Source organism: Symphalangus syndactylus, chromosome 6 (assembly GCF_028878055.3).
Source record: "Symphalangus syndactylus isolate Jambi chromosome 6, NHGRI_mSymSyn1-v2.1_pri, whole genome shotgun sequence".
NCBI lineage: Eukaryota > Metazoa > Chordata > Mammalia > Primates > Hylobatidae > Symphalangus > Symphalangus syndactylus.
In genome coordinates this window covers 118609636-118634067 of record NC_072428.2, presented here as the reverse complement: position 1 = coordinate 118634067, position 24432 = coordinate 118609636, and the positions used below count along the sequence as shown (strand labels likewise).

Sequence of the window (24432 nt, the reverse complement as noted above, 5' to 3'; positions counted from 1 at the left end):
ACTTCATCCAACCCATCTCTCTAACAGGAACAATTACTTAAAGAACTGTGTTGTACACTCCTGAAGTGTGTACTGGGCTCCTGCATCTCACCCTGGAAACAGAGGCAAGTCACATCCTGCTCCCTGATCTCGGGTTTCGCCTTCCTTGGCTGATGGCAGCACATGACCATCCCCTCAGTAGGTACCAATACTAGCCAAACTGGACCCATGTGTTCGCTGCTCTCTGAATCTCTCCTGTGTGTATACAAAGAGACCCCCACTGGACTGTGAACCCCTGGCCAGAGACAAGACTTCTGTCCCATTCCTAGGGGGTGCAGAGCACTCTTCTTGGCATTGTGAGAGATCCAAAAGGAGACATGTCCCTGTCCTTGAGCCGCTTACAATCTAGTTGGTGCACCTAGTTGGTGCACCAGGAGACAAGGCAAATGCACACAAAATGATGAAAGAAGATTGGCAAATGCAAAAATACAGTTCTACAGAAGTGGTCTAGAACACAAAGCAAAAGAGAGAACAGAAGTGGCAAAGGGAGAAAGAGAGAAATCACTCGATGAGAGGAGTCCTGATGACTAGTAAACCCCAGCTCCACGGGCACTTGGGAAATGTCATCAGGGATGGAGCAGACTGCCCAGCCTCTGAGGTGCATGCTCTCCCTGCTTTGTCCCTCTCTCTTTTGCCTCTCTGAAGTGGCCATGACCCCTCTGGCTCCAGGGGCTGCCAGAGGAAACCCTGCCTCCCTGACAGCAGTTACCTCATTCTTGTCGTTCTGGGGGGCCATGGGCTTTTCAAGGCATTCCATGCACTCCTTGAACTCCCTTTCACAGGCATCCAGCTCTTCCTTCAGGTCTTTCTGCTTGGCCAGTAACTTTCCCATCTGCTCTTGCAGCTGGCTGTGTTCCTCCTGGCTTATCTGGTACATGGCCTGCACCGCCTGCAGCTTGATCAGCACCTTCGCAACCATTTCCTCAAAGCGCTGCGGGGGGTGGGGGAGCAACAATAGGACCCTGAGGAGCACCTAAGCTCCGCCCCACTCTGCTGGGCCCTTCCCTGGATACCAAACAATGGCCACCAGGATCCAGAGCTGCCCGCGGGGGATTACTACATTTACCCCCATAAAGAGCACCGTGGCTGTGGTGAGGAAACGGACTGAATCTTATGGGCCTCTGTCCAGATGGGGGCTTCTCTCTATGAGAGGGCTGAGCGGGAGACCAGGCTGCCACGGGTAGAGGGCTTCGCTTACTTCCAATAGTTCCCCAGGTCAGCTCTGACCCCATTCCCACACTTCTTGTCCCTTCCCCTGGCGATGTATCTCTTAAAAAGACAAGAGTCCATCGTCCCCTGCCTGACCTGTCACCTGGCAACCGTTACCTCCATGTCTTTGGGCTCAGCAGGTTCCTCGTCAGTGCAGCTGCTGACAAAACTCTTCTGGCAGGTGTCAGAGCTACTGGTGCTGCCGTAACTCTTCTTATAGGTAACGCTGCTGTTGCTGGTGGTGCAGTAACTCTTCCCATAGGCCTCACTGGCACTGGTGCTGCTGTCATAGCTCTTGAGAAAGCTCTCGCTGCTGGTCTGGGTGCTGGTGTAACTCTTGTAATAGCTCTCATTGTCATCCACAGTGGTATCATAAGTCTTGCGACAGTTCTCATTGCTGGGGACCATGCTACCATAGCTCTTCCCGTAGGACTCAAGGCTCATTTTTATAGAAGGGGACTGGACTTGAAGCAGCTGCATTTCTTCCAGGCAGAGCTGCAAGTCTGCCTGCAGCCTCTTCCGCTCCTCTAGGAGCCTCCCTTGCTCTTGCTGCAAGAGCTCCTGCTCCGCCTGACCGACGTCATACAGCACCTGCAGGGCCTGCATCTGCTCCATGAGCAGCTTGGATTGCTGGGGGCAGGGGTGGGGAGACAGTATCATTACTCTGACACTTCAGTCCTTCTAGCTGCACCTCTCCTGGTACAGATGTCTGAGAGCACACCTTAGAGAATGGCACGCCTACATTTCCACCTCACCCGGCCTATGTCTCTGACTTAGCCTACAGGTAACTGGCATGTATCAGTTTCTTGCTCATTTGGGAAAATCTCCCCAGGGCAGATACTCCATGATTTCCAGGCTCCCATTTCGGCTGGTTTCTGCACTTTGGTACATCCCTGTCTCCTTGGAGCAGTGCCAAGTGGGTTTCCAGAACACCCTGGCTCCCTACCACACCCTCTTCTCAGTCAGGTATACCTGTTATCCTGACCTTCAGGCTCAGTCCCCTCGCCCACCCCTAGTTCTAAAATCAGCCCTGGCCTTGAATGAGGCAATATGAAGAATTGGAATCAAAGTATTACTATTAGTTCCTGTATCTCCTGCCCCAATTCTGAATCTGGCCTCTGGGCATGTTTCCCAGGCTCTCTGGGCCTGGCTTCTTGGCTGCTGATGTCTGGGATGAGATCTGATCAGTTAAGGAAATATTTTATACCTGGTTCCCAGCTGTGTTACCCAGGCCTCCAGCCTGGACATCTGATGTCCCTGGAATATGATCCAGCCTCACAGTGTTGACTTCTGCTACTCCCTGGTTCTCCTTGTTCAGAATAAGATCTGAATGAATAGATTTGGCTTAAACCGAAACTGTCTACCTGCCCCTCCTTGCCCACGCTGAGACCTCGGAACAACTTTATCCCCCAACCCTGAATAGAATTGTACGGTGATCTCCACCTGTGTCACCTCATCTGCATGACCCCTTTGCTGGTACTTGAGAGGCATCGATTTTCTGGTCTAACCCCTGTGACCTTGCTCTGTTATTGCCACCAAAGTTCCAATGAAGATAGTGTGGTCAGTACTAAGAACCCCATATGCTAGGAATTCTTCTCTTGGAAATAAAAGGCCCCAAATTTGCCTCATAGAGAACACCAAAGGTGAAAGATTTTGATAACTGAGAAGTGTACTTTTCCACTTAAGAAAAAGATGACATTTAGAGTCAGTCCAAAGGAATCCAAACAAACACCAAACTGATATTATACATCTTACTGGGAATGAGTCAAATGATCTGATGACAGACTTTGGGTCATCCCAGCTCTGCCCTGAGGGCTCATAGTGCTTCAATTGGGCACTGTGAATATCAGTGTGATAAAGGATAATGGTATCTAGGTGAGGTCCTCAGGCCTTATCTAAAAGCTACCTCTTAATGGAGCCTGCGAGTGGTCACAGCTGGTGAAGGGCAGGGCTTTTGCCTTATCCTTACCCCTGGCCAAACACGCCTTCCCAACTCTGACCCTTCAGTGGTGCCCACTCTCCCTGCCATGCTGTTGTGCTCAGGAGAACTGTCTCCCTACCTCTTGCTATGGTTACCTTGTTTCGATTACATTTTGAGGACTTAGCCAATTTGGAATCATCGGGATTCTCCAACACTTCCTGGAAATGAGACTCTTTGAAACGTCGCAGGTCTTTGTGGATCTCTAATTGTTCTTTTAATACACAGTCTTGGTTCTGTATCAGCTTCTTCTGTTCCTCCTGCATGCCTTGGTAGAGCAGCTGCAGCTCACACAGGTCTTCTAACTTGGTGAGTAGTTCCTGACTCTGAGGCGGAGTAGAAGGAAGGAGGCAAGGGATTGTGGTGGTTACACAGAAAGTCTGATGCCTCCTTGGTGCCTCATCCCCGCTGTGAACAATTCCCTGAAGAATCCCAGGGTTGACTTCACAGAGCCCATCTGGGGACAGGGGGAGTCTTTCTATGGAGACCTGCTAAAAGTAGCAATGGTCTCTTACGTTGGGATATATTTTGTAGTTTACAAAGTGGTTTCAGGTGCATTTTCTCCAGATGGACTAAATATCTAAATATAAACTGCTGCACAGATTCCAGAGTATAAAAGGTATTTTAAGATTTAAAGCCCTTATAAGAAAAAGTCTAATTGGCTCTATGGAGCTTTTTGGTTTGGGGAGAGTGGTGAGAAATTAAGGAGTGGTTGGTAAGAAGAAAAAGTTCAATCCCCACCCTTTTATTTTTCCCTAGTCACACAGGGAAGCTTCTCAGAGCAGCTTCCCCACAGTTAGCAGCTGCCTCTGGCGGAGTTACCTTGAGTAAGAGGCCACTCTTGGGCAGTGGCAGTGTGAGCCTGTGCAGCTCTTCCTGCAGCTGGCCCTGCTCCTCCTGCATCCTCCTCTGATCCTCCAGGAGCTCACACTGCTCCATCTGCAGCTGCCCCATCTCCTTCTGGCTGGCCTTGTACTTTTCCTGCAATTCTGTCAGTCTGGACAGCAGTGTGTCACACTGTGGGCGGGGGCGGGTGTGGAGGGGGTGGTTACTCTATAAGGTAGGCTTCTTGGGTGGCTAACAGAGCACTTCTGCGCTCTCCTGCCTCTTGTGATTCTCTCCCTGTGCAGTCACCTTGGACTGGTCACCCCAAGCCACAATGCACCCTGGCTGTTTAGATACCGACTGGGGATCCCCTGCAGGCTGCTCCTTCAGAGCAGGTTGCTCTAGACTGGTGGCTGGCCTTGCTCTAAACTTCCACCATTCCTTTCTGGGGGCAGTTTGATGGGGAATGCTATTGATGCCCCTTCCTCATTTCCCCCTTCCTCTTCTCCGGCCCTTTCCTTTGGTGTATACACCATATTGCCACACTGTTGGGAACTCTTAGCTCCTGTTATTCTCATTACCCCCAGTTGTTTTTGAATGCAATTACACTCCTTACCAATAAGGACTTAATTTCACCCTAATTTTTCCCATTTTTGCTTTCCTAATTCTCTCTTTAAATATTTAGAAAGTATGCGCTATTGCTAAATTTGGGTTGAGAAGACTAAATCATCCCATTTCCAAAAACCCAGATCTTCCAATATCAAACAGATCTCAATGCTGTTTTATGGCTAGAGAAAAAGCAGGTGCTGTCTGCCAGCATGCTTCTCCTTTCCCATCGTTTTTCCCATTAGGGGAAGAGGTGACGAGCAAGTCACGGATCACCTGGGCTCCTAAATTGAGTAGAAGTGGAAAAAGGAGGAAACGTGAGCCTGGATATAGAAAGGCAAAGAGACTGCTGAGGCGGCCCAAATAACCTTCCCAGTCCTCTGTCTCCTGAAGGCCTTTCCCCAGGGACAGGAACTACTGAGTTTTCTGGCAGAATGTGACCAGCTCCACCATCTTTAGAGACTCTTGGGCCTCTTCTCCAACATGCTTCAACACCTTTCCATTTCCCATCAGTAATCAGGAGCTGAAAATGCTCAACAGGATAAATGATAACGGCTTGCATTTGCATTTTATATACTATGGAAAAGAAAAATATGAATAAGGCCTTATTTATCACTACCAGGATTTACTGCTAAAAGGAAGTGAGTTAAGAGTAGTATTCTCTTCCATTTAAAGAGGGCACAATTCAACCTTCAACAATTTAATTACTGGCATGGCATGGCGGCTCATGCCTGTAATCCCAGCACCTTGGGAGGCTGATGCAGGTGGATCACCTGAGGTCAGGAGTTCAAGACCAGCCTGACCAACATGGCGAAACCCAGTCTCAACTAAAAATACAAAAATTAGCCAGGCACAATGGCATGTGCCTGTAGTCCCAGCTACTTGGGAGGCTGAGACAGGAGAATCGCTTGAACCCAGGAGGCGGAGGCTGCAATGAGCTGAGATCGTGTCACTGCACTCCAGCCTGGGCGACAGAGTGAGACTCCGTTTCAAAAAAAAAGAATTTAACTACTTCAAAGTCACAGAATAAATCCTGGAAGAGCCTAGGTCCTTCTCTTGCCCAATCAGCGCTCTGGGCACAATACTGTACCCCTTTATGAGAGCATTTGCAATCTGACCCAGAAAACTGGCCCCTTTCTCTAGTTCCAACAATAATAGTTGTGTAATGGGCCCATCTATATGTTCCTCTCCAAGAATGACTAGATATCACTACAGTTCTAATACCATCGTATAAATGTCTACATACATGGAATCATGTGTAAAACCTTCAGGGGTTCAGACTAGGATCCAAAGGTATCGATCCTACTAAGCTGTGGCTCTGGCTCAAAGTCAAGGTCAGGGCAAACTGTTTTGAAGTTAGCAGCATGTGGCCCTGCCTCTGCTTCCTGCCTAGGAAGCCCATCAAGCCCTTCAGTTGGGTGCCTTCACTTTTTGCCTCTGTACCTCCTCTGTCTGGAGCAAGTGCCCAGGAGCTGTCACCTCTCTGAACGACAATTACCTTATTAGCACACTTTCCTTTGTCCTCCGGAATGGGCTGGGAGGCCTTGAGCTCTTTCAGCTCCAGCTGGCAGAGCAGGAGGTCCTGCTCCAGCTGGTCATACATGTGCTTCTGCTGCTCCAGCTCGTCCTTGCTGGCCTGGTACAGCTGCTTCATCTCCTGAAGCTGAGCGTGCGTCTCTGTGTCCTGAGCAGGGGAGGCAGGCCTGGCCATCACCCCAGGCACTCCTGCTGCTGGACTCTCTCCTCCCAGGCAGGGACTAAGGGGACCCATCTTCCCTTGTCCTTCTCAGCCCCAATTTCATCCCAGCCAGGGATAGATACCCAAGATGGACCCGTCCCTGACAGGCTTGAAACACAGACCTTCCCAGTGTAGCCTTTCCAGTTAAATAAATAAATAAATATAAAAATAATTTAAAAAGAAACACAGACCTTCTGGGGCTTCCTTTTTTGGGAGGTGGGGATGGAAAGGGACTTCCTTTTTATATGCTGCTTTTCTGATTTAAAATCAAAGGAAGCTGAGAGCCTTGTGACTCCCCGAGGTCACCTTTCTCCTAAGCACCTCTTTGGCCCCCTCACTGCCAGCTCCTCCACACTCCTACCATTCCCTCTCCTCCTCTGTGCTCTCACCCTCACACAGGATGATGCCTGGCTACATCCTCCCTCACCAGGAGCTTCTGTTACCTTCTTATTGCTCTCTTTGAAGGAGGCCACCGTATCCCTGAGGTGCTGCAGCTCTGCCTCATGGCACTGCAGCTCCTCCTGCAGCTGCTGCTGCTGTTCCAGCAGCTTTTCCTTCTCACATGTGACATTCTGGTGCTGGAGCTGCAGCTTCTGCAGCCGGCACAGTAACTCCTATGGCAGAGGGGGCTTTGGGCAGTGCCTTTGGGCTCCTTAACCCACTTACTCTTCCGTGTGAGTCACTTGAAGACAACAACAGTCTAAGATTTGCTTCTTCCTGCCCTTCACTTCCTAATGTACTCATATCTAATGTAGTACTCGAGCAGGGCTGGAGTTCTTTACCTGTGGTGCTGCCTATGTGGTTGCTGGAATTATTTTTAACTCACTACTCTTATCCACCTTCCCCCAAACCTCAGAAGGATGCCCTTAGCACCTAAGTTGTCCCCTCACCTCTGGTTGCTGTTACCTTCTCACTCTGGTTTTCTACAAGTGTGGATTTCATGATTTTGAGCTGCCGGAGCTCAGTCTGAAGTTGCAGCTGCATCTTCAAGAGCTCGTTCTGCTCATCCTGGCTAGTATCATATTTTTTCTGCAGGGTACAGAGTCTGGACTTCAGCTCCTCGTTCTGTGGTAGGGAGGATGTGAGTAGAACAGTTACTCTGAAGAAACAGCAGATCTTTCTACGGATCAGTTGGGTTCCTTTTCAGATGCAGACATCTTGAGGAGCTCCCACAGGTCTAGGGTTTGGTTTCTTCTGTGAGATGGACACTCAGTAATGACCACCATTTCTAGAATGCAGTGCTATATGACTTCTACAGTTGGTTTCCAGCAGACTGTGCCCAGTTGCAGGGCAAGGGTCAGCAGAGCACAGCCATACTCACTGTGCCCACCCCGGTTGACACAGCCCCTCCATGAGGCCCTTCTGCCCCCACCCCAGATGCCTCCCCGGGCAGTGTTTACCTGGGTGACACTGTGGGAGGTCTGAAACTGAAGCACCTCATTCTGAGCACACTTGAGCTCCCTCTGCAGCCGCCTCTGCTCCTCCTCACTGACCTCGCGATGATGCTGTAGCTCTTCCAACTCACAACACAATTCCTGACACTATGTGGGAAATGGAACAGGGAGGCTTGTTTACTACAGATACCACATGTGCTCCAAGAACAAGCTTGGGGAAAGCATGGCGCTCTTTGACTGGAAGACCTACATCAGGCAAGTAAGACCCCAGAGTACTATCTCCCTCCACAGTGCATGCCTATGGAGATGTTTCTACCACAGGCTGGGAGAAGGTGAAAGAAAGACAAGAAACGTGCCTGCCTTCCCTACCCTCTGTGCCCTACCTTGTTCTTCATGCCATGCATCTGCACTTCAGCATCCCGTAGCTGCTGCCGTAACAACTGCATTTCAGGATCAGGCTCTAAGAAATCCATTTCTGAAGTCTGAGACTCTGCTGACGTCATACTCAGTGTTTGGGACTGCAGCCATCTCTCTGTTGCTCTCTGTGTCCTGCAATCCAGAACCCCAGAGCTATGCTTGAAGGGAGTTCTGCCTGGCATCACCAGCCATGCATGCTTGGTCCTGATACCTTCATTTTACACCAAAGATAGTAAGGGGCCTTCTATTGTGACTCACCGCTCAGATAAACATGCTTAGAAGACTACAGAAAGTCTCCAGCCCCTCAATCTGCAAAGGTGTGTTTAGCTCTGGGAGACCCTTAGAGTGCCAGTCCAGTTAGTTTTGAGGCTAGGCCTAGTCAAGCCCACTGCAATCTGGAAGCATTGTGCCTGCCATTAGACTGAAACAAGTCTATGCGGACAATAAAAGAATCTCTTCTGATCCACTTTAGGCCAGAGCAAACCAGAACCCAGTGCCTAGAACAGAAGGAAACTTCAGAACTCACTCCCTCTAGTCTTAAGATAATTGGGTTGGATCCCCATGTCTGCTTGTAGGTGGTATCTGTATCCTTTGGAAACCATGGAAAGGACTGGGTCTCCAGGAGCAGAGGAATGCTCACTGCCCTAGCATCTGCTTTCAGGGAAAGCCCAAGGTAAGGCAGGGTCCTGTGGAACCCCATGACCTCTCACTCTCCAGAGACAGCTGTACCTCTCACTCTCCAGATCTGCAAGCTGCCCCGTGAGGCTGTTGTTGCTCTCCTGCAGGGCCTGGTATTCCTCATTCAGGAAATGGTAGCGTTCCCGCAGCTCCTGCAGTTCTTCTGCAGAGGACAGGCAGAGAGAGATGAGACCGGGAGGAAAGGAAAGCACTGATGACCAGTCCCCAGTTTTCCTGTCTTGAAACCTGAGAGCAGAAGGTTAAAGAGCTTCTCTTTTTCTAAAGACAGAAAAGAGACAGAGGCTTAGAAGACAAGGCCCAGGAAATTCCACAGTGCAATGAGTCTTTCTCCTCTTCCCAATAGCTGTCCTTCTTCTCATCTGCCCTGAAGATTTGTCCTGTGTGCTCATCTTCAAAGCCTCAACCAAAGCAGACTCTTGAACTTTCAGCAATTTTTGAAAGTTTAATTAACTTTTGGGTTTATTGTATGTAAAATTTCCATTCAACTATTTATGATTACCTTCCAATTATGCTTTTAGTACAAAAAGCTGAGAGATGTGAACTGTCAGATGTGACTGCCAGTACCTGCCTTTCAGGCATTCTGAGTTTCCTTTTATGTCCTTTATTCTCACACCAAATACATTGGTCTGGATGTGGTAAAGAATTCTTGCCAGGCGTAGTGGCTCAAGCCTGTAATCCCAACACTTTGGGAGGCCGGGGTGGGCACATCACTTGAGGTCAGGAGTTTGAGACCAGCCTGGCCAATATGGCAAAAACCCTGTCTCTACTAAAAATACAAAAAGTAACCAGGTGTGGTGGTGCATGCCTGTAGTCCCAGCTACTCAGGAGGTTGAGGTAGGAGAATTGCTTAAACCCGGGAGGCAGAGGTTGCAGTGAGCCAAGACTGTGCCACTGCACTCCAGCCTGGGCGACAGAGTGAGACTCTGTTTCAAAAAAAAAAAAAAAAAAAGGAATTCTTTCTAATGGCCTTTTATCTGCTGACAGGCCCATCCTAACCAGACTCACATCTCATCCTCAAGCATTAGAAGAAATCCGGTTGAAATACTCCAGCACATGTCTCTAAGCTCCAGTCACCTATACCTATACTTTTTCCTTTTTGGTTTTGTTTTGTTTTGAGATAGTCTTACTCTGCCATCCAGACCAGAGAGCAGTAGCACAGTCATGGCTCACTGCATCCTTGACCTCCCTGGACTCAGGTGATCCTCCCACCTCAGCCTCCCAAGTACCTGTGACTATAGGCACACATCGCCAAGCCCGGCTAATTTTTGAATTTTTTTGTAAAGATGGGGTTTTACCACATTGCCCAGGCTGGTTTCAAATTCCTGGGCTCAAGTGATCCACCTGCCTCGGCCTCCCAAAGTGCTGGGAGTACAGGCATGAGTCACCATGCCCACTTTTAAGGCTGTGATGATGCAAACACCTGTATCTGTTTTGTTGCTTCATGATTAAGAATTATGTTGGCTGGGTGCAGTGGTTTACACCTGTGATCCCAACATTTTGGAAGGCCAAGGTAGGAGGATCATTAGAGCCCAGGAGTTCAAGACCAGCCTGGGTAACAGAGTGAGACTCTGTGTCCACTTGCAAAAAATTAAAAAAGAATTATGTCTCTTAGAACATTAATTGTACTGATATTTAAAGAACACTAACTTGCTCTAATTAGAACACAAGACCTATTTACCTGCTGGAAGATTCAACACCCTAAAAGTAACTTCTAATGTTTCCTCTTAATTCTAATCAGAATTCCTTAGAATACTGCAGATTACCGTAGAAGGGAGGAAGGAAACTAATCTTTAATGAAAACTAACCATGCGCTAAGCATTAGACTTGATAGTTTCAGCCTCAGATTTGGTAAGTGTGCAAGTGATTTCAACATGCTTCACATTTCATTTAATTCCCAGAATAGCTCTGTAAGGTTTTATTTTTTCTTTAAATAAACTTTGAATTTTAGAATACTTTTAGATTTACAAAAAAGTTGCAAAGATAGTACAGAGTTTCCTGGGAGGGTTCTCACCCAATTTCCCTAATTGTCAACATACATTACCATGATATACCTGTCATGACTAAGGAATCAAATATTGATACATTACTATTAACTAAACTCCATAGTTTACTTGGATTTCTCTACATTTTCCCTAAGGTCCTTTTCCTGTTTCAGGATCCCATCTAGCTATAAGGTTTTATTAACCAATTTTGATTTCATATCCTGGATATAGAAACAGGCTCAAAGACCGTAACCAGACCTCCTACGTTCATCCTGCTAATTAGTGGAGCTGAGATACTGAACTCAGGTCTGTTTGACCTCAGCCCAAGCCTTCCCACTGTGCCAACCTTCCTCTCCCAGCACCATTTAATCTAAAGGCTCTTCTGAGAGGCTTGATACAGCTGGAAAAACTTGCAGTTCTTTGATTCCTTGTTGATTGCCTCTGCTTGACCTGGCCAAATATAGGACCTCCATTATACTCAGATAATAAATCTAGCCTCAGAATAAAGGAAAGCTCTCTGATGTCATGAATCCTAGCAACTAGCTGGGAGACTCAATGTCTGAAAGCAGGGCTCTAGGCTTCTGGGTACCTCATGTATCACTCGGAATAACTTTTCTTCTCTAGCTGTCTTTTGCTCTGATTTGTTGCCCCCCAAAGCTTCTATTTTGAGGAGAGCTAATGGAACCTAAGAATTAGCATCCCTGCACCTGGAAGCAGGGCCAGAGGCCCCCTATAAAGCATTCCAGGCAAAGCACCACAATGCCAGGGCAGAAGGAAGAGTTTCCCAAGGTGACAGGTCCCTCTTTGCCCATCCTAGAGCTGGAAATTTTCTCAGGAAGGGTTTTCCCATAGTCAAATCAACAAAGACCCAATGACTCTCTGAAGAATTCCCAGGGTACCTCTCCATGGTGCTATTTCTTACACCACCATGGACTGGTTATGTAACATCTGGGTAGGCTTTTCCCCTTTACTGTCTTTTTAAAAATTTTATTTAAATTTTTCTTTTAGAAACAGATAGGGTCTCACTTGGTTGCCCAGGCTGCTCATGAATGCCTGGGCTTGAGTGATCCTCCCATCTTGGCCTCCCAAAGTTCTGGGATTACAGGCATGAGCCATCATGCCTGGCCCCTTACAGTCTTGAATTCAACCTGGAGGTTTTTCTAGAGATTCCCAATTCATGATCTAACACCACCTTCCACCATTTTCCTATATATTATCTCCTTTCCTCTGCTTGACTTTACTGACCCACTTGATGGCTCTCATACCTTGCAACCCAGAGTAATCTGAAAGACCTAAACTACTGGATGGTTCAGAGCTCTTCATTTCCATTTCTGCACGGAGGGAGGCAATCTCCATCTCATAATCTCCCCGAATGCGTTCCATGTCTTCAAGTTCATTCTGCATCCGGCAGAGATCCTCCTGCAGGGATGCTATGTCACTCTCATGTTCAGTTGCAGAATCCTCTGCTGCTTGCCGCAGACTCTGGATCTCAGCCTGGGCCAAATGCAATTCCCGTTCTATTTCCTTAAGTTCGCTTTCTTTCTCATGCTCTAACAGGGAAATCTCCTCCCGTAGAGAACGCAGCTCACCTGCAAAGTCCAAAGGTTGAGATGATCAAGAGGGCAGGTGAACTAACCTACCATGTTCTAGAGGCACAAAATTAAAGGGAGACTTATTTCTTGTCTGCAAAGTCCTGAAAACCTCGTCTCTACCCCATCAGAGAAGTACAGCATCATGCCGGACGGAATAAAAGGAGTACCTAAGAAGGGAAAAGAGAGTGACTCTATGTAGTAAGGTCCAATAGAAAAGTAGATTTTGAGGCTTGGCACCAAAAGCAATCACTTAGTCTACTGTGAACAAAAAGTATTTCATGCTTCTAAGGAATCACCTGACAGTTAAAGACCTAACTTCATTTATAGTATTTTCTTGATGCCCTGAATCTTTCTAAAAATCCCCTGACTCAAAAAATGTATACAGACTATTTTCACCTATTCCTCCTGAGAGCTCAGAAATTACAGAGCCTCAGAGTTCCCATGACCTACCTGTGGTGGTAAGTACTGGACCTAAAACAATGTGCATTTAGAGTTCACAACTCAAATTCAAATATAAGTTCACTGCATAATAACCAAACATGGGATAATAATCTAAGCATCAGTCGATAAGGGATTGTTTAAACTGATGATAGTTAGGCTGGGCACAGTGGCTCACGCCTATAATCCCAGCACTTTGGGAAGCCAAGGCAGGTGGATCACTTGAGGTCAGGAGTTCAAGACCAGCCTGGCCAACATGGTGAAACCCAGTCTTTGCTAAAAAAAAAAAAAAAAAAAAAAAAAAAAAAAAAGCCAGGTGTGGTGGCACGCCCCTGTAATTCCAGCTACTTGGGAGGCTCAGACAGGAGAATCATTTGAGCCCGGGAGGCAGAGGTTGCTGTGAGCCAAGATTGCACCACTGCACTCCAGCCTGGGCAACAGAGTGAGACTCGGTCTCGAAAAAGAATAATAATAAAAAATAAATAAACTGATGATAGTTAAATAAAATATCATGCAGCCATTTAAAAGAAAGTATCAGATCTATGGTGAAAACAAAGAAGTTTCCATATTAACTGAAGAAAAAGAGCTGTAAAATATATGCTATGATCTAATTTTTGCAAAAAATATTTTATGTATAGTATATAACACACAAATGGACAAACATATAGAAAAAGGCCTGGAAAGATCTATGCCCAAACCATAATGAGTAGTTGTTTCTGAGGTATGGGATAACATGTGGTAAAGTTTTTACTTTACATATCATATCTGTCTGTGCTGTTTGGATTTTCAGAACAAGCCTATATTTTCTATTTTTTAATTTACAAAATAATGGGTTAAGAGTTCTCTGTACCTACAGAGCATCTCAGAGTTTCTAGACACATGTACCCATCTGGGATCAGAACGAAAAAGTGGAGAGAGTAAAAGGCACTGATACCAACAGTGAATTTAGGATTTGAGGGCCAGGATTAGAGAATTAATGAGGATTGGGTTGGGAGGGTCAGGATTTTCCATAAATCCCTTGCAAGGCACATTCTCCCATCCCCTTCCCCCAACTTCTGCTCACTCTACTCACCATTCAGATGTCAACTTTTCTAGCCTGTACCTCCACTTCCTCAAAAAAACTAACAGAAGTCCTCTATTAAATGGTCTCATAAAACCTTGTACTTTGCTGTGTGTGTGTGTGTACTTAGTCTCCCCTTCACTTGGTTATAAGCCTTATCAAGGCAGAGAGCATATCTGGTTTGCTCACCATTACAGCTCCAGGATCTAGTATTGTGCCTGAAAACGAAGCTCAATAGATATTTGATGTATTCATGCATAAATAAGGCAGCAGTTCATCTATTCAACAAACTTTTACTAAGTATCTCCTATGTGTACAGAACTAAACATTTGGGGTTTGGGGGGTTTTCCTTTTTGTTTTTGAGACAGTATCGTTCTGTTGCCCAAGCTGGAGTGGAGTGGCATGATCATGGCTCACTGCAGCCTTGACCTCCTGGGCTCAAGCAATCCTCCCTCCTCGGCATCCCTAATATCTGAGACTACAGGCATGGGCCACCATGCCCTGCTATTTTTTTTTTCTTTTAATGTAAAGATGGGGGTCTCTTTCTGTTGCCCAGGCTGGTCTCAAACTCCTGGGCTCAGGCGATCCATCTTGGCTTCCCAAAGCGCTGGGATTACAGACATGAGCCACCACACCTGGCCCTGTTTGGGTATTTTTTAAAAATTAGAATAGAATCTAGACTTTCAAAGAAGACAAATTTGGACTTGCTTCATAGATAGATGCTGAGTGGTGAGGGCATCTCAGGGGAAGATCTACCCTGCTCCCCTGAGCTCATATGTGGAACTATGGGCATGTCTTTTGCCAATCTTTCCAGTTCAGTTACGTCTCCTTGATCTATTCAACAACTATTAACTGATCCTTAACTGCATGCCAAGGCCAAGAATCTCCTGTTAGATTCTCTGACTTCCTATTGGAAGAAGAGTCCGCTCTACCCCCACTACTGAGCAGCACAGTGAGGTCTGTCTCGCTATGGAGGCACAGGAGGAAACTGGCCATTAGGACAAAGGCCCTAGAGTCTGGGGTGGGCCTTCTGGAGAAACAGACCAACCTCCACCTCCCTAATATGCTTTTGATGTTAGGGTTCAACTCTACCTTAGGTGCTTCTGGCCCTAAAAAAATGGTATTCTCGGCCAAACACAGTGGCTCACACCTTTAATCCCAGCACTTTGGGAGGCTGAGGCTGGTCGATCACTTGAGGTCAGGGATTCGAGACCAGCCTGGCCAAAATGGCGAAACCCTATCTCTACTAAATATACAAAAATTAGCCGGGTGTGGTGGCTGGCATCTGTAGTCCCGGCTACTCCCGAGGCTGAGGCAGGAGAATCACTTCAACCCAGGAGGCGGAGGTTACAGTGGGCCAAGGTCTCGCCATTGCACTGCAGCCTGGGCGACAGAGCGAAACTCCGTCTCAAAAAAAAAAAAAAAAAGGCATTCTCAGATCTACTCGGAACAGAAGAAGGTGCAGGGTCACCTAGAGTCGCCCGGGACAGGAACCGAGGCCTGGGGGCAGACTAGGGAGCGCCCAGGAGTTGAAGAGGCCAGCCAGGGTTCCCCGGGTTCCGAGGCGCTGGCGCCCGTTGAGTATGGGGCTGGGACAGTCCGGGCGAGGCCAAGGGCTGAGGAGTCGGGCTGCGGGAAGAGAAGTGGATTCTCACTCACTGGTTATGGCCTCCATCTCGCCGCCCCGCTAGAGCTGTGTCCCTGGGGGGCCACCCAGCCGCTGGCCGGTCCCGCCCCGGAGGGGCTGTGGCGGCCGGAACCGCCTCTGAACAGCAGCTGCCTCTAAGGCCGCGCGTGCCCCGTCCAGGCGGAAACGGGTGACGCGCGTGCGCGAGGGCAGCCTCGGTCTCTCCCGCAGGGCCGTGGGGGATCTCACCCTAGAAAGCACCCTACTGAGGAGCGGGCGCAGTGGCTCACGCCTGTAATCCCAGCACTTTGGGAGGCCGAGTGGTGGGGGGGGGGGCAGATCACGAGGTCAGGAGTTCAAGACCAGCCTGGCCAAAATCGTTGAAACCCCGTTTCTACTAAAAATACAAAAAATTAGCCAGGTATGGTGGCTGGCGCCTGTAATCCCAGCTACTCAGGAGGCTGAGGCAGAAGAATCGCCTGAACCCAGGAGGTGGAAGTTGCAGTGAGCCAAGATCTCGCCTCTACATTCCAGCCTGGGTGACAGAGCAAGACTTCGTCTCAAAAAAAAAAAAAACCCCACTGAGGAGGGAAGCGCTCTAGAACCCTATTTTCCCAGGTAGTTCCTGCCTGCATCTCTGCTTCAATTCTGACTTTTCGCCCATTTGAATGGAGGAACGTTCCTTCTCCAGGCAAAGGCCTTTTTTTGTACTGGATCTTTTCTTTCATTATACATGATCTAGCATTTCCTACCTTTGAAAAAAGAAAAGAAATAATCTTTTGACCCTATTTCCCTTACTTCTCTGCTTCTCTTCAAAATGACTACTGAAGTTATCGGTACTCACCTTTTCCATTTCATCTCCCATGTCCTCTCCAAACCCAATCCAATCAGTGCCTCCATGCACTGAGATGTCTCAGGGTCCTCCCTCTTACCAAATCCAAGACCATCTCACTTGACTTAGCAACCTGACACAGTGGATCACTGTCTCCTTGAAGTACTTTCTGCTCTGGCTTACAGGGCATGACATGCTCCAGGAGTTCCTCTCACTTTACTCTTTTGTTCATTTCTCCTTCTATACTGGACCTCTAAATACTGGAGTGTCTCTGGGACTGGACCCTTTCTCCTCTTCTGGTGTCTCTCCATGTGACTGCACCATTATTTCCCATGGATTCTAATGCCAATTATATGCTAATGACTCCAAATTTACATCTCCAGCCCTGTTTTCTCCCTGGTTCTGCCTTTATATATCCAACTGCCTCAATATATTCACTTGGATGTCCACAGTTACTTCAAACTCAACAGAGGGAAACATGTTTTAAATGGCTCCCCAGCCCCAAAACTTACCCCTTGCCAAGTCTTTCCCAATTCAATAAACATCACCACCTTCCATCAATTTTCTCAAGGCAAAGTCATCTTTCATGTCTCTGTTATCCTCTGATGCAATTCATTAGCAAATCCCAAGGGCTTCACCTTCAAAATATATTCTGAATCATCTCCATTTCTACAGCCCTAACTCAAGCGACCATCATCTCTTGACTGAACTATTGCAGTAACTTGCTGACAGGACTCACTGTTCTGAGTCACTTCCCTCCATCTTAAGTGTTTCCACTTAGTGGCCAAGTTCTCTTTTAAAAATGTAAAGCAGATCGTATCATCCCAGTCCTGGCTAAGACCCTCTCCTGGCTTTCCACCACAGTTAACATGAAAGCCAAACCTCTTGGCTGGCCTACAAGATCCATTGTAATCTGGCCTCTGCCTGCCTCAGAACGTTCTCTTGCCAGGGTCCTCCACATGCACTTTGCTGCAAACACAGTGGCCTCTGTTCTGTCGCTCAAACAAATGAAGCTCATTCTCACCTCTGGGCCTTTGCAGTTGCTGTTGCTTCTGCCTGGTATGCTCCTCCCTCAGATCTTGGATGGCTGGATCCTTTTCATTATTCAGGTCTTAGCTCAAATGTCATCTTCTCAAAGACGACTTTCCTAACTGCCATATCTAAAATAAACTCCCTTCAAGACCAGCCTGGCCGACATGGTGAAACTCCATCTCTACTAAAAATACAATAATTAGCCAGGTGTGGTGGCGCATGCCTGTAATCTCAGCTACTCGGGAGGCTGAGGCACGAGAATCTCTTGAATCCGGGAGGCAGAGGTTGAAGTGAGCCGAGATTGTGCCATTGCACTCGAGTCCGGGCAACAGAGTGAGACTCTGTCTCAAAATAAAATAAAATAAACTCCCATCCCACCTCCTCTCTATATCATATTATTATATCGTGTTCATAGCATTTATAGCCACCTGAACTTATGTTGTTTATTTTCTGCCTCTCTCCGTTAGAACGTACTCTTCATTAGGGCAGGGATGTGGTCTGTCTCATTCACAGCTGGTCCTCCAAGTATAAAGGCACCTCATAAATAGGTGATAAATAAATCAGTCCCATTTTACAGATAAGAAATGACATCTCAGAAAGATAAGTGACTTGCCCAAGATCACACAATTTCTAAGTGGTAGAGCTGGGCCCAGGAATCTAGGTCATCCCAGACCAATGCCCACACTCTTCCCTATGTGACACATATCCTGCCACTTTCCTCCTCTGCAAGCCCCTTCACTGACCACCCTTCCTGTATCTACCTTTGCTTACATTTTCTGTCCCCGTCTCCTCTCCTCCCCCTCTTACACCTCTGCTTGCTCCTATCCAGGCCTGCTTCCTGGCCTTCCTTTTTTTTCTCCATTTATACTTTTCTTTTGGCTTGATCTCAGTTCTCCCCAGAGTCCCTGCTGTTTTCTAGGGCAGCTCCCCTAAACCTTCCGGAAGCCCACAGAAGTAACAAAAGCTGCCTCTTTATTTGGTGGTGCGGTGGAATGTGGGACACCTGACTTGCTGCTTTTCAGAGACAAAGGGACGTGGGTGTTGGCAAAAAGGGATTTGGGGGCCACAAGCTCAGGTCCCAGGCAGCAACAGAAGTGCTGTCATCTGCCTCTCTTAATAGGTGCAGAGAGGCCCCACCAGTCACTTCTCATTGGCTTCATGCTTTCCCATGCTGTCCTTGGAGGAACCAGAAAAAGGAATCTGGCTTGGAATTCAACTTGGATCACCCACCCCTAGCACTGACCAGGAGAACAAAGGGACAGGGATGCAGTATGAAGGAGGAGGCTGAAGGGGCAAGAGGAAAGAGCCCACCAGGGACAGGAGGTGACGGGGAGGCCAAGAAACGGAAGGGGAGGACAGAAGAGCCAGGTGGAGGTGCAAAGAAAGAAAACTGGGGACAGAGGAAGATGGAGAGACAAGGAGAGGAAAAGGGTGAGACTAGTAGAGGAAAATGAGGTGAAATTACTGAATTTGGTTATTTTTATCTGCTATGCTTCAGTCAAACCCTCAGGAAAAAAGTACTTAGGTGACCACTTGGATGGCCACCTCCCTCCAGTCCAAGTCCTGGGAATTACCTTGGAGCTGCTGGATCTGCTTGGTGAACACCTCTGCCTGCTGGGCGCTGGCTAGCCGTTCATCCTCCAGGAGCCCTGCAGGGAGAGGGGCACCAGTGTCAAGCTCGGATCCAGGGGAGTGCAGAGCCTCTGGGCCCGGGCACTGGGCCCTGGCCCAGGCACTCACCCTGTAGCTCCAGGGAGTCGTCCTCATGCTGCCCTGCCAGTTCCCGGGTCTCCTCCAGTTCTGCCACCAGCTGCAGCACCTGAGCCCGCAGCTCCTCCAGCTCTGTCTCCGTGAGGCTCAGTCCCCGGTGCTTGTTGACTGACAGAGAGCCAACACTGCCACCTTTTTGCACTTGTTCTTCTTCTTCTTCTACCTCTTCTTCCTCCTCTTCCTCTTCCTCCTCATAGAGAGCTGGGAGTAACACCTCCCCTAGGAGAGACAGTCATCCCACCAAGGAGTCAGCATCAAATTCCTTTCTGCCGTCCTTCCAGGGCCCTCAAACTCACTATCCCAGGGCAGAGATGACATACTAGTGCCACCCGGTGTCCCCCAAGGAGCCCCTGGGCAAGACCTGTACTAAAGATGAGTCCTCAGGTGTGAGAGTCAAGTTGAGAGGCAGCGCCTCCACCTCCCAGGCCCTTCCTGGACCAATGTTGCACTTGGTAGCCTGTGCAGGCTGGTGCCCGCTCAGCCATGAGACACTTGCACAGGATTACCTGCTTCTTCTAGGCTGGCCTCTGAGTAGCAGGACAAGTAGTCAAGAAAGGAGACAGTGAGCGGATCTTTCGGTCAAATGGGGTAACAGTTACAGTTTGGAGATTTCTTGAAAGTTAAAAAAAAACAAACAAAAACTGGCCGGGCATGCTGGCTCATGCCTGTAATTCTAGCACTTTGGGAGGCTGAGGTGGGTGGATCACTTGAGGCCAGGAGTTCCAAACCAGCCTGGTCAACATGGTGAAATCCCTTGTCTACTAAAAATACAAAAAAATTAGCTGGGCGTGGTAGTACACGCCTGTAATCCCAGGTACTTGGGAGGCTAAGGCAGGAGAATCGCTTGAACCTGGGAAGTGTAGGTTGCAGTGAGGCAAGATCGAGCCACTGCACTCCAGCCTGGGCAACAGAGTGAGACTCCGTCTCAAACAAACAAACAAACAAAAACAACCAAACAAAAAACTATCCAGGTGGCTTGTCAAAAATCAGCCTTTCCATAATAAGAAAGCATTGCCCATCAGCAGGTAGAGAAAGAAAATATCTGATTGTAGAGGTTTCATTGGACAAACTCTGGAGCCCTTTCAAATGTACATTATTAAATACCTGTTTGAAATTTTCTACAAGGTCCACCTTGTTTTTCCCTGCTGCATGTCACGAGGTCTCCTCTTCCCTAGCTGAGCCATATGAGGCCCCTCCTACTCTGCTGACCACAAAGCAGCTTTCAGGGGAAGTTTTAGGCTGTACTTGTGTGTAAAAGAAAGCCTACCATTTTAATGCATTAAAAAAATTAGGGTTTGGTGCTGGCCCCCAGCCTCTGGTTGCGAGCACCTGCTCCTTTACTGCAATGCAGTCCCTATAAATAGCAAAATGTTGTCTGGATGGTGATTGTTTGCTTTGTTTTAAAATTCTGAATCTCTGGTCTTACTTTATCTACTATCAGCAGCCTTAGGTTCAACTGGGACCCCTAGTGCCATCTGTCCCCCTTAGGGGGAGCAGGTTTGCCCATACTGAATGTGCAACGTGCAACACTTCACAGGAAGTCCTGGAAAATGGACCAGCGTCCTTCCAGGGGCCTGTTGTTGGCAGCAACTGCCAAGTCACATGGGTGTGGTGGGGATACACGTGTGTTGGGAGGATGGCCTCACGCGCCCCTCCTAGGCTCTCTCTTTCAGGCAGTAAGGTATCCTAAAGAACCAAAGCCACAGGCTTCCATTCGAAGTTAATGGTGGTGGCCCCAGAAAGACAATTCACATGCCCAGTTCCTTGCTTTTTAAAATAAGAGACAGCTTGGGATCTGGGTCGGCAGGCAGTGAGGACAAACCCCCTGCTGAAAGGCTGCTTCAAAGCTCTGTCCAACAAGGCCTCTTTCTCTGTCTGGCAGCTCCCTCGGGACGCATAACCTGGTTAGCTGGGGGGTGATTGGGGTCCCGAAGGGATGAATCCTGAACTTCTGTCAAAGCCTGAGCCCTGAGAAGGGCTGGAGCTCTGAGGTGCAGGAAGAGGGGCTAAGATGAACTGAGGGAAGGGCTGTGTCCTGGCTCAGAGGCCTGGGGGTCAGAGGGAGGAAGGAAGGGAATTAAGGGAGGAGGGGAAGGGAAAGAAAGAAGTCTTCTGGGAAAACTCACCCTCCATAGCTTGCATCCCCCGTCGTTCCAGGGACCCCCAGCGTTGGCCCTTCTTCCTCTCACAGCCCTCGGAAGCCTCATAGGAGCCTAGAGTGGTCACTGTGGGTCCTGAGAGCAGGGAGAAAAGAGGGGCTGGGGGTGGGAGGCTGGCTGCGGGCTGGGGTGCAGAGGAAAGAAGGGGACATGCCTTCTAGCTCCTCGGGGCTCTGCGATCTGTAATCCCAGTGGAGGTGCCTGACTCACTCTGCCGGCTCTGCGACTCCTCTCTCTTGGCCACCTCTCACGCTCTGCCTGCGGAGACCCCAGCCCTGCCTCCCAGCCTCCTCAGAACCCCCTGTTCCAGGACCCTCTTGCTTGCACAGAAAGAAAGAGGGGGTGTGCGTATTTAGTCCGGGGGGACAGGGAGGAGAGGGCCAAGACTGAAAGAGGGCGGGAGCCAGTGAAGAAGAGGCTGAAAGGGTGAGGTGGCCTACGGAGGGAGGGAGGAGTGGGGGGCGTGCGGGAAGGAGTAGGGCTGCGACCTCTCCCCTCCCCTCTCCTCCCATTCTCTCGCTGGACCTTGCCCACCCCACCCTCGCCCCGCGCTCAGGAGTCTCCGGGGCTGCAGGAGGTGCGGGGTCTGGAGCCCCGAAGGCTGGAAGCACCGTCGGACTGAAGTGGAGAGACGCGCTGGGGAGGGACCACCAGGCAGGATGCGGCCGGTGCGCGGAAGCCTCAGCCCCAGGCCGGAAAGATGGAGACCGGGCTCCGGCGGAGGCCAGGATGGAGGGAGGAAGACTTTGGGCGGAGAAGGGGGAGCCGCGGAGGCCGGGAGCACCTGGGGGTCTGGAGGGAGGAGGGATGGAGGAGAGAAAGGAGGGGCGGTAGAGAGGTGAGGGAGGGGCGGCTCTGACCTGGGCCCGGGCAGCTCCAGCCCGCGGCTCCCGCGCCGGCTCCGGCGCCCGCCTCCATGACCGCTCCCGCCGCCGCCTTCCGCCTCCCCGAGCAGAAGCCGCAGCCGCGAGCCCGGGGACCGGAGCCGGGTGCGCAGGGAGGAGGGAGGGCGGGCGAGGGGGCGGGGCCTGGCCGGGCCTCCTGACACCGCCCCCCGCCGCTCGCCGCCGCCCGGAAGCCCTCCCAGCACTCGGGAGCTCCAAGCAGGTGCAGGGGGCGGCGCGGGAGGGTGAGCGCGACCCCGGATACGCCCCAAGGCTCTCCCCGAGGCGCGGGGCCCGGACAGCGTCGGGAGCTCCTAGGCTTAAGGCTGCCCCAAGAGGGAGGAGCGAGATCCCCTGGTTCTGGCGGCGGGTCCCCTCGGGGTCTGCTGTGCCCAGGGACCCTTCTGCACCAGGTGTCAGGGCCGGGTCATGCTCCGCAATGGGGACGGCAAAGGACGAGGTGGGACTGTTTCCTCCAAACGCGCAGACACGCGCGCCCCTCCTTCCCTCCCTTCCCCGCCCGGCCGGCGCCCCCACCTAGCTGTCCGTGCGGACTCCGGCCCCAGGCCCTGCCCACCCCTGCCCGGTGGCGCCTCGGCAGCCTGGGGACCGGAGGAGGGAAGTCGAGGCCTGGATGGGCGAACGGCAGGGCCCTGACCTCTCCGCTTTCCGCGACTCCCCACCGAGCCAGGGCCAGGGACCCTCTTAGGAGCCCTCCGGTGGCCCCATCAGGCCTCAGGGCCGGAAGACCCCCTCTCCTCCGCCCTGCCTTCCCTTCCGGTCCCACACCCGGTGGGCTGCGAGCCACGCCCCCACAGTAGCCCTCTCAGAGTGGGCACGACTGATGTTCATTCTTGTGGAAGGGGGATTTGGAAGCCCAGGGGGCTTATTTCACGTCTTCAACCATTCGTTTATTTAAGCTATGTCTACTGGGTGCCGGCTTTTGAAGAGGCAATTCTCACATCTCCGCAGGTCTCGGCAAGGATAGAAGTGGGCACAGTTGGGAACAGGGGCTCTCCAGCACATCCAGGAAATGGCTGGGAGATTCCTAAGCCAGGGACACACGCGGATGCCCTCTCTGGCACATCCACTCACAGGTCGAGGGCTAGTATTGTCTGCGTTCCCCCCGCTGCAGGAAAGGGATCCGGATCCAGACCGCAAGAGAGCGTTCTCGAATGTCACGCAAGAAAGAATTCAGGGAAGTCCATAGGATAACGTAAAAGCAAGTTTATTAGGAAAGTAAAGGAATAAAGAATGGCTACTCCATAGACAGAGCAAGAATGTTTTCTTTGCTTCCCAGATGACAGGATTCTACTCCAGATCCTGTGGCCAAGATGACACAGTTGTGGGGAAAGTTGAACAAGCCCACCCAGACCCCTTCTGCAGAGGGTTTACTGCAGATACCAAGCCTGTCCAGATTTGGGGAGCAGAGCATTTGTCAGGGGTGGTAGAAAGGGGCTGCACTGGGGGCTTGAGGGATGCAGTGCTCCGGGAACTGGCAAAGGCTAGTTTTGGAAGCTTACTGGCTGTTCTTTCTGCCCAGCGCAGCTCCTCCTGGTTCTGCCTCCGCCAGCAGGGCCATGTTAGCAGTTGGCCTTGACTGCTGACCTCTTGGTGAATGGAAGGAGGCACAGCAGGGAAGTTGTCGATGGTGGCATCCAGGGTTCAAGCTCTCCTCAGGGAGCTCTGATCCTGAGTATTAGGACTAATCTCTCCCTGGCTCCTGGCATGCAGGTCACTTTTCACTCTTGATTTTGGAGAACATTTAAGGGAGACCTGAACTAGTCTATTTTCAGGAGCCAAACTTGGTCAAACCCTGGCCAGACCAGTACTGGGTTGAGGGCGGAGGGGGGCAGTTAAAAGGCCGGAGAAAAGAGCTTAAGAGATATGAGGGAGGTGGGCTGTGGTCCAGAAATGCATCTCTGAGGGGCCAGGAGTGGTGGGCATGTCAGCCAGGTGATCAACCTAGGGGGATGATCTGAATTAATCCCTGTAATCCCTGGACTCAGGGCTCAGCCTCCCTCCTAATCCCATCGCAGGAGATCATCCTCTTTGAGGACTGATGTAGCCATTTATCCCCCTTTACCCTTATTTCTAAATGCCTAGATCCTTTCATTAAAAGGAAAAAATTATGAGTATTTGAAACATGCA

General features: G+C 49.8%; 1 protein-coding gene across 11 annotated transcripts in view; it reads right to left on the bottom strand.

The window, feature by feature from the left end:
• The window catches only part of CCDC136 (coiled-coil domain containing 136), a 30888-nt gene extending 8481 nt beyond the window's left edge, over positions 1-22407 (bottom strand). The window contains exons 1-16 of one of the 11 annotated variants that reach the window (XM_063642254.1): positions 22258-22403; positions 21365-21472; positions 19209-19457; positions 19043-19117; positions 12153-12476; positions 8936-9047; positions 8173-8338; positions 7796-7936; positions 7302-7460; positions 6839-7009; positions 6156-6341; positions 4049-4243; positions 3325-3552; positions 2456-2557; positions 1366-1878; positions 749-970 (exon numbers count right to left, since the gene is read on the bottom strand). In XM_063642254.1, coding sequence (XP_063498324.1) covers positions 749-970; positions 1366-1878; positions 2456-2557; positions 3325-3552; positions 4049-4243; positions 6156-6341; positions 6839-7009; positions 7302-7460; positions 7796-7936; positions 8173-8338; positions 8936-9047; positions 12153-12476; positions 19043-19117; positions 19209-19457; positions 21365-21472; positions 22258-22315 — 3009 coding nt within the window. In that variant the 5' untranslated portion in view covers positions 22316-22403. Of the gene's footprint in view, positions 1-748; positions 971-1365; positions 1879-2455; positions 2558-3324; positions 3553-4048; positions 4244-6155; positions 6342-6838; positions 7010-7301; positions 7461-7795; positions 7937-8172; positions 8339-8935; positions 9048-12152; positions 12477-19042; positions 19118-19208; positions 19458-21364; positions 21473-22257 lie in introns of all 11 variants that reach the window. The other 10 variants (XM_055283920.2, XM_055283921.2, XM_055283926.2 and 7 more) reach the window with 10 other exon arrangements.
• Between the last annotated feature and the right edge of the window lie 2025 nt (positions 22408-24432).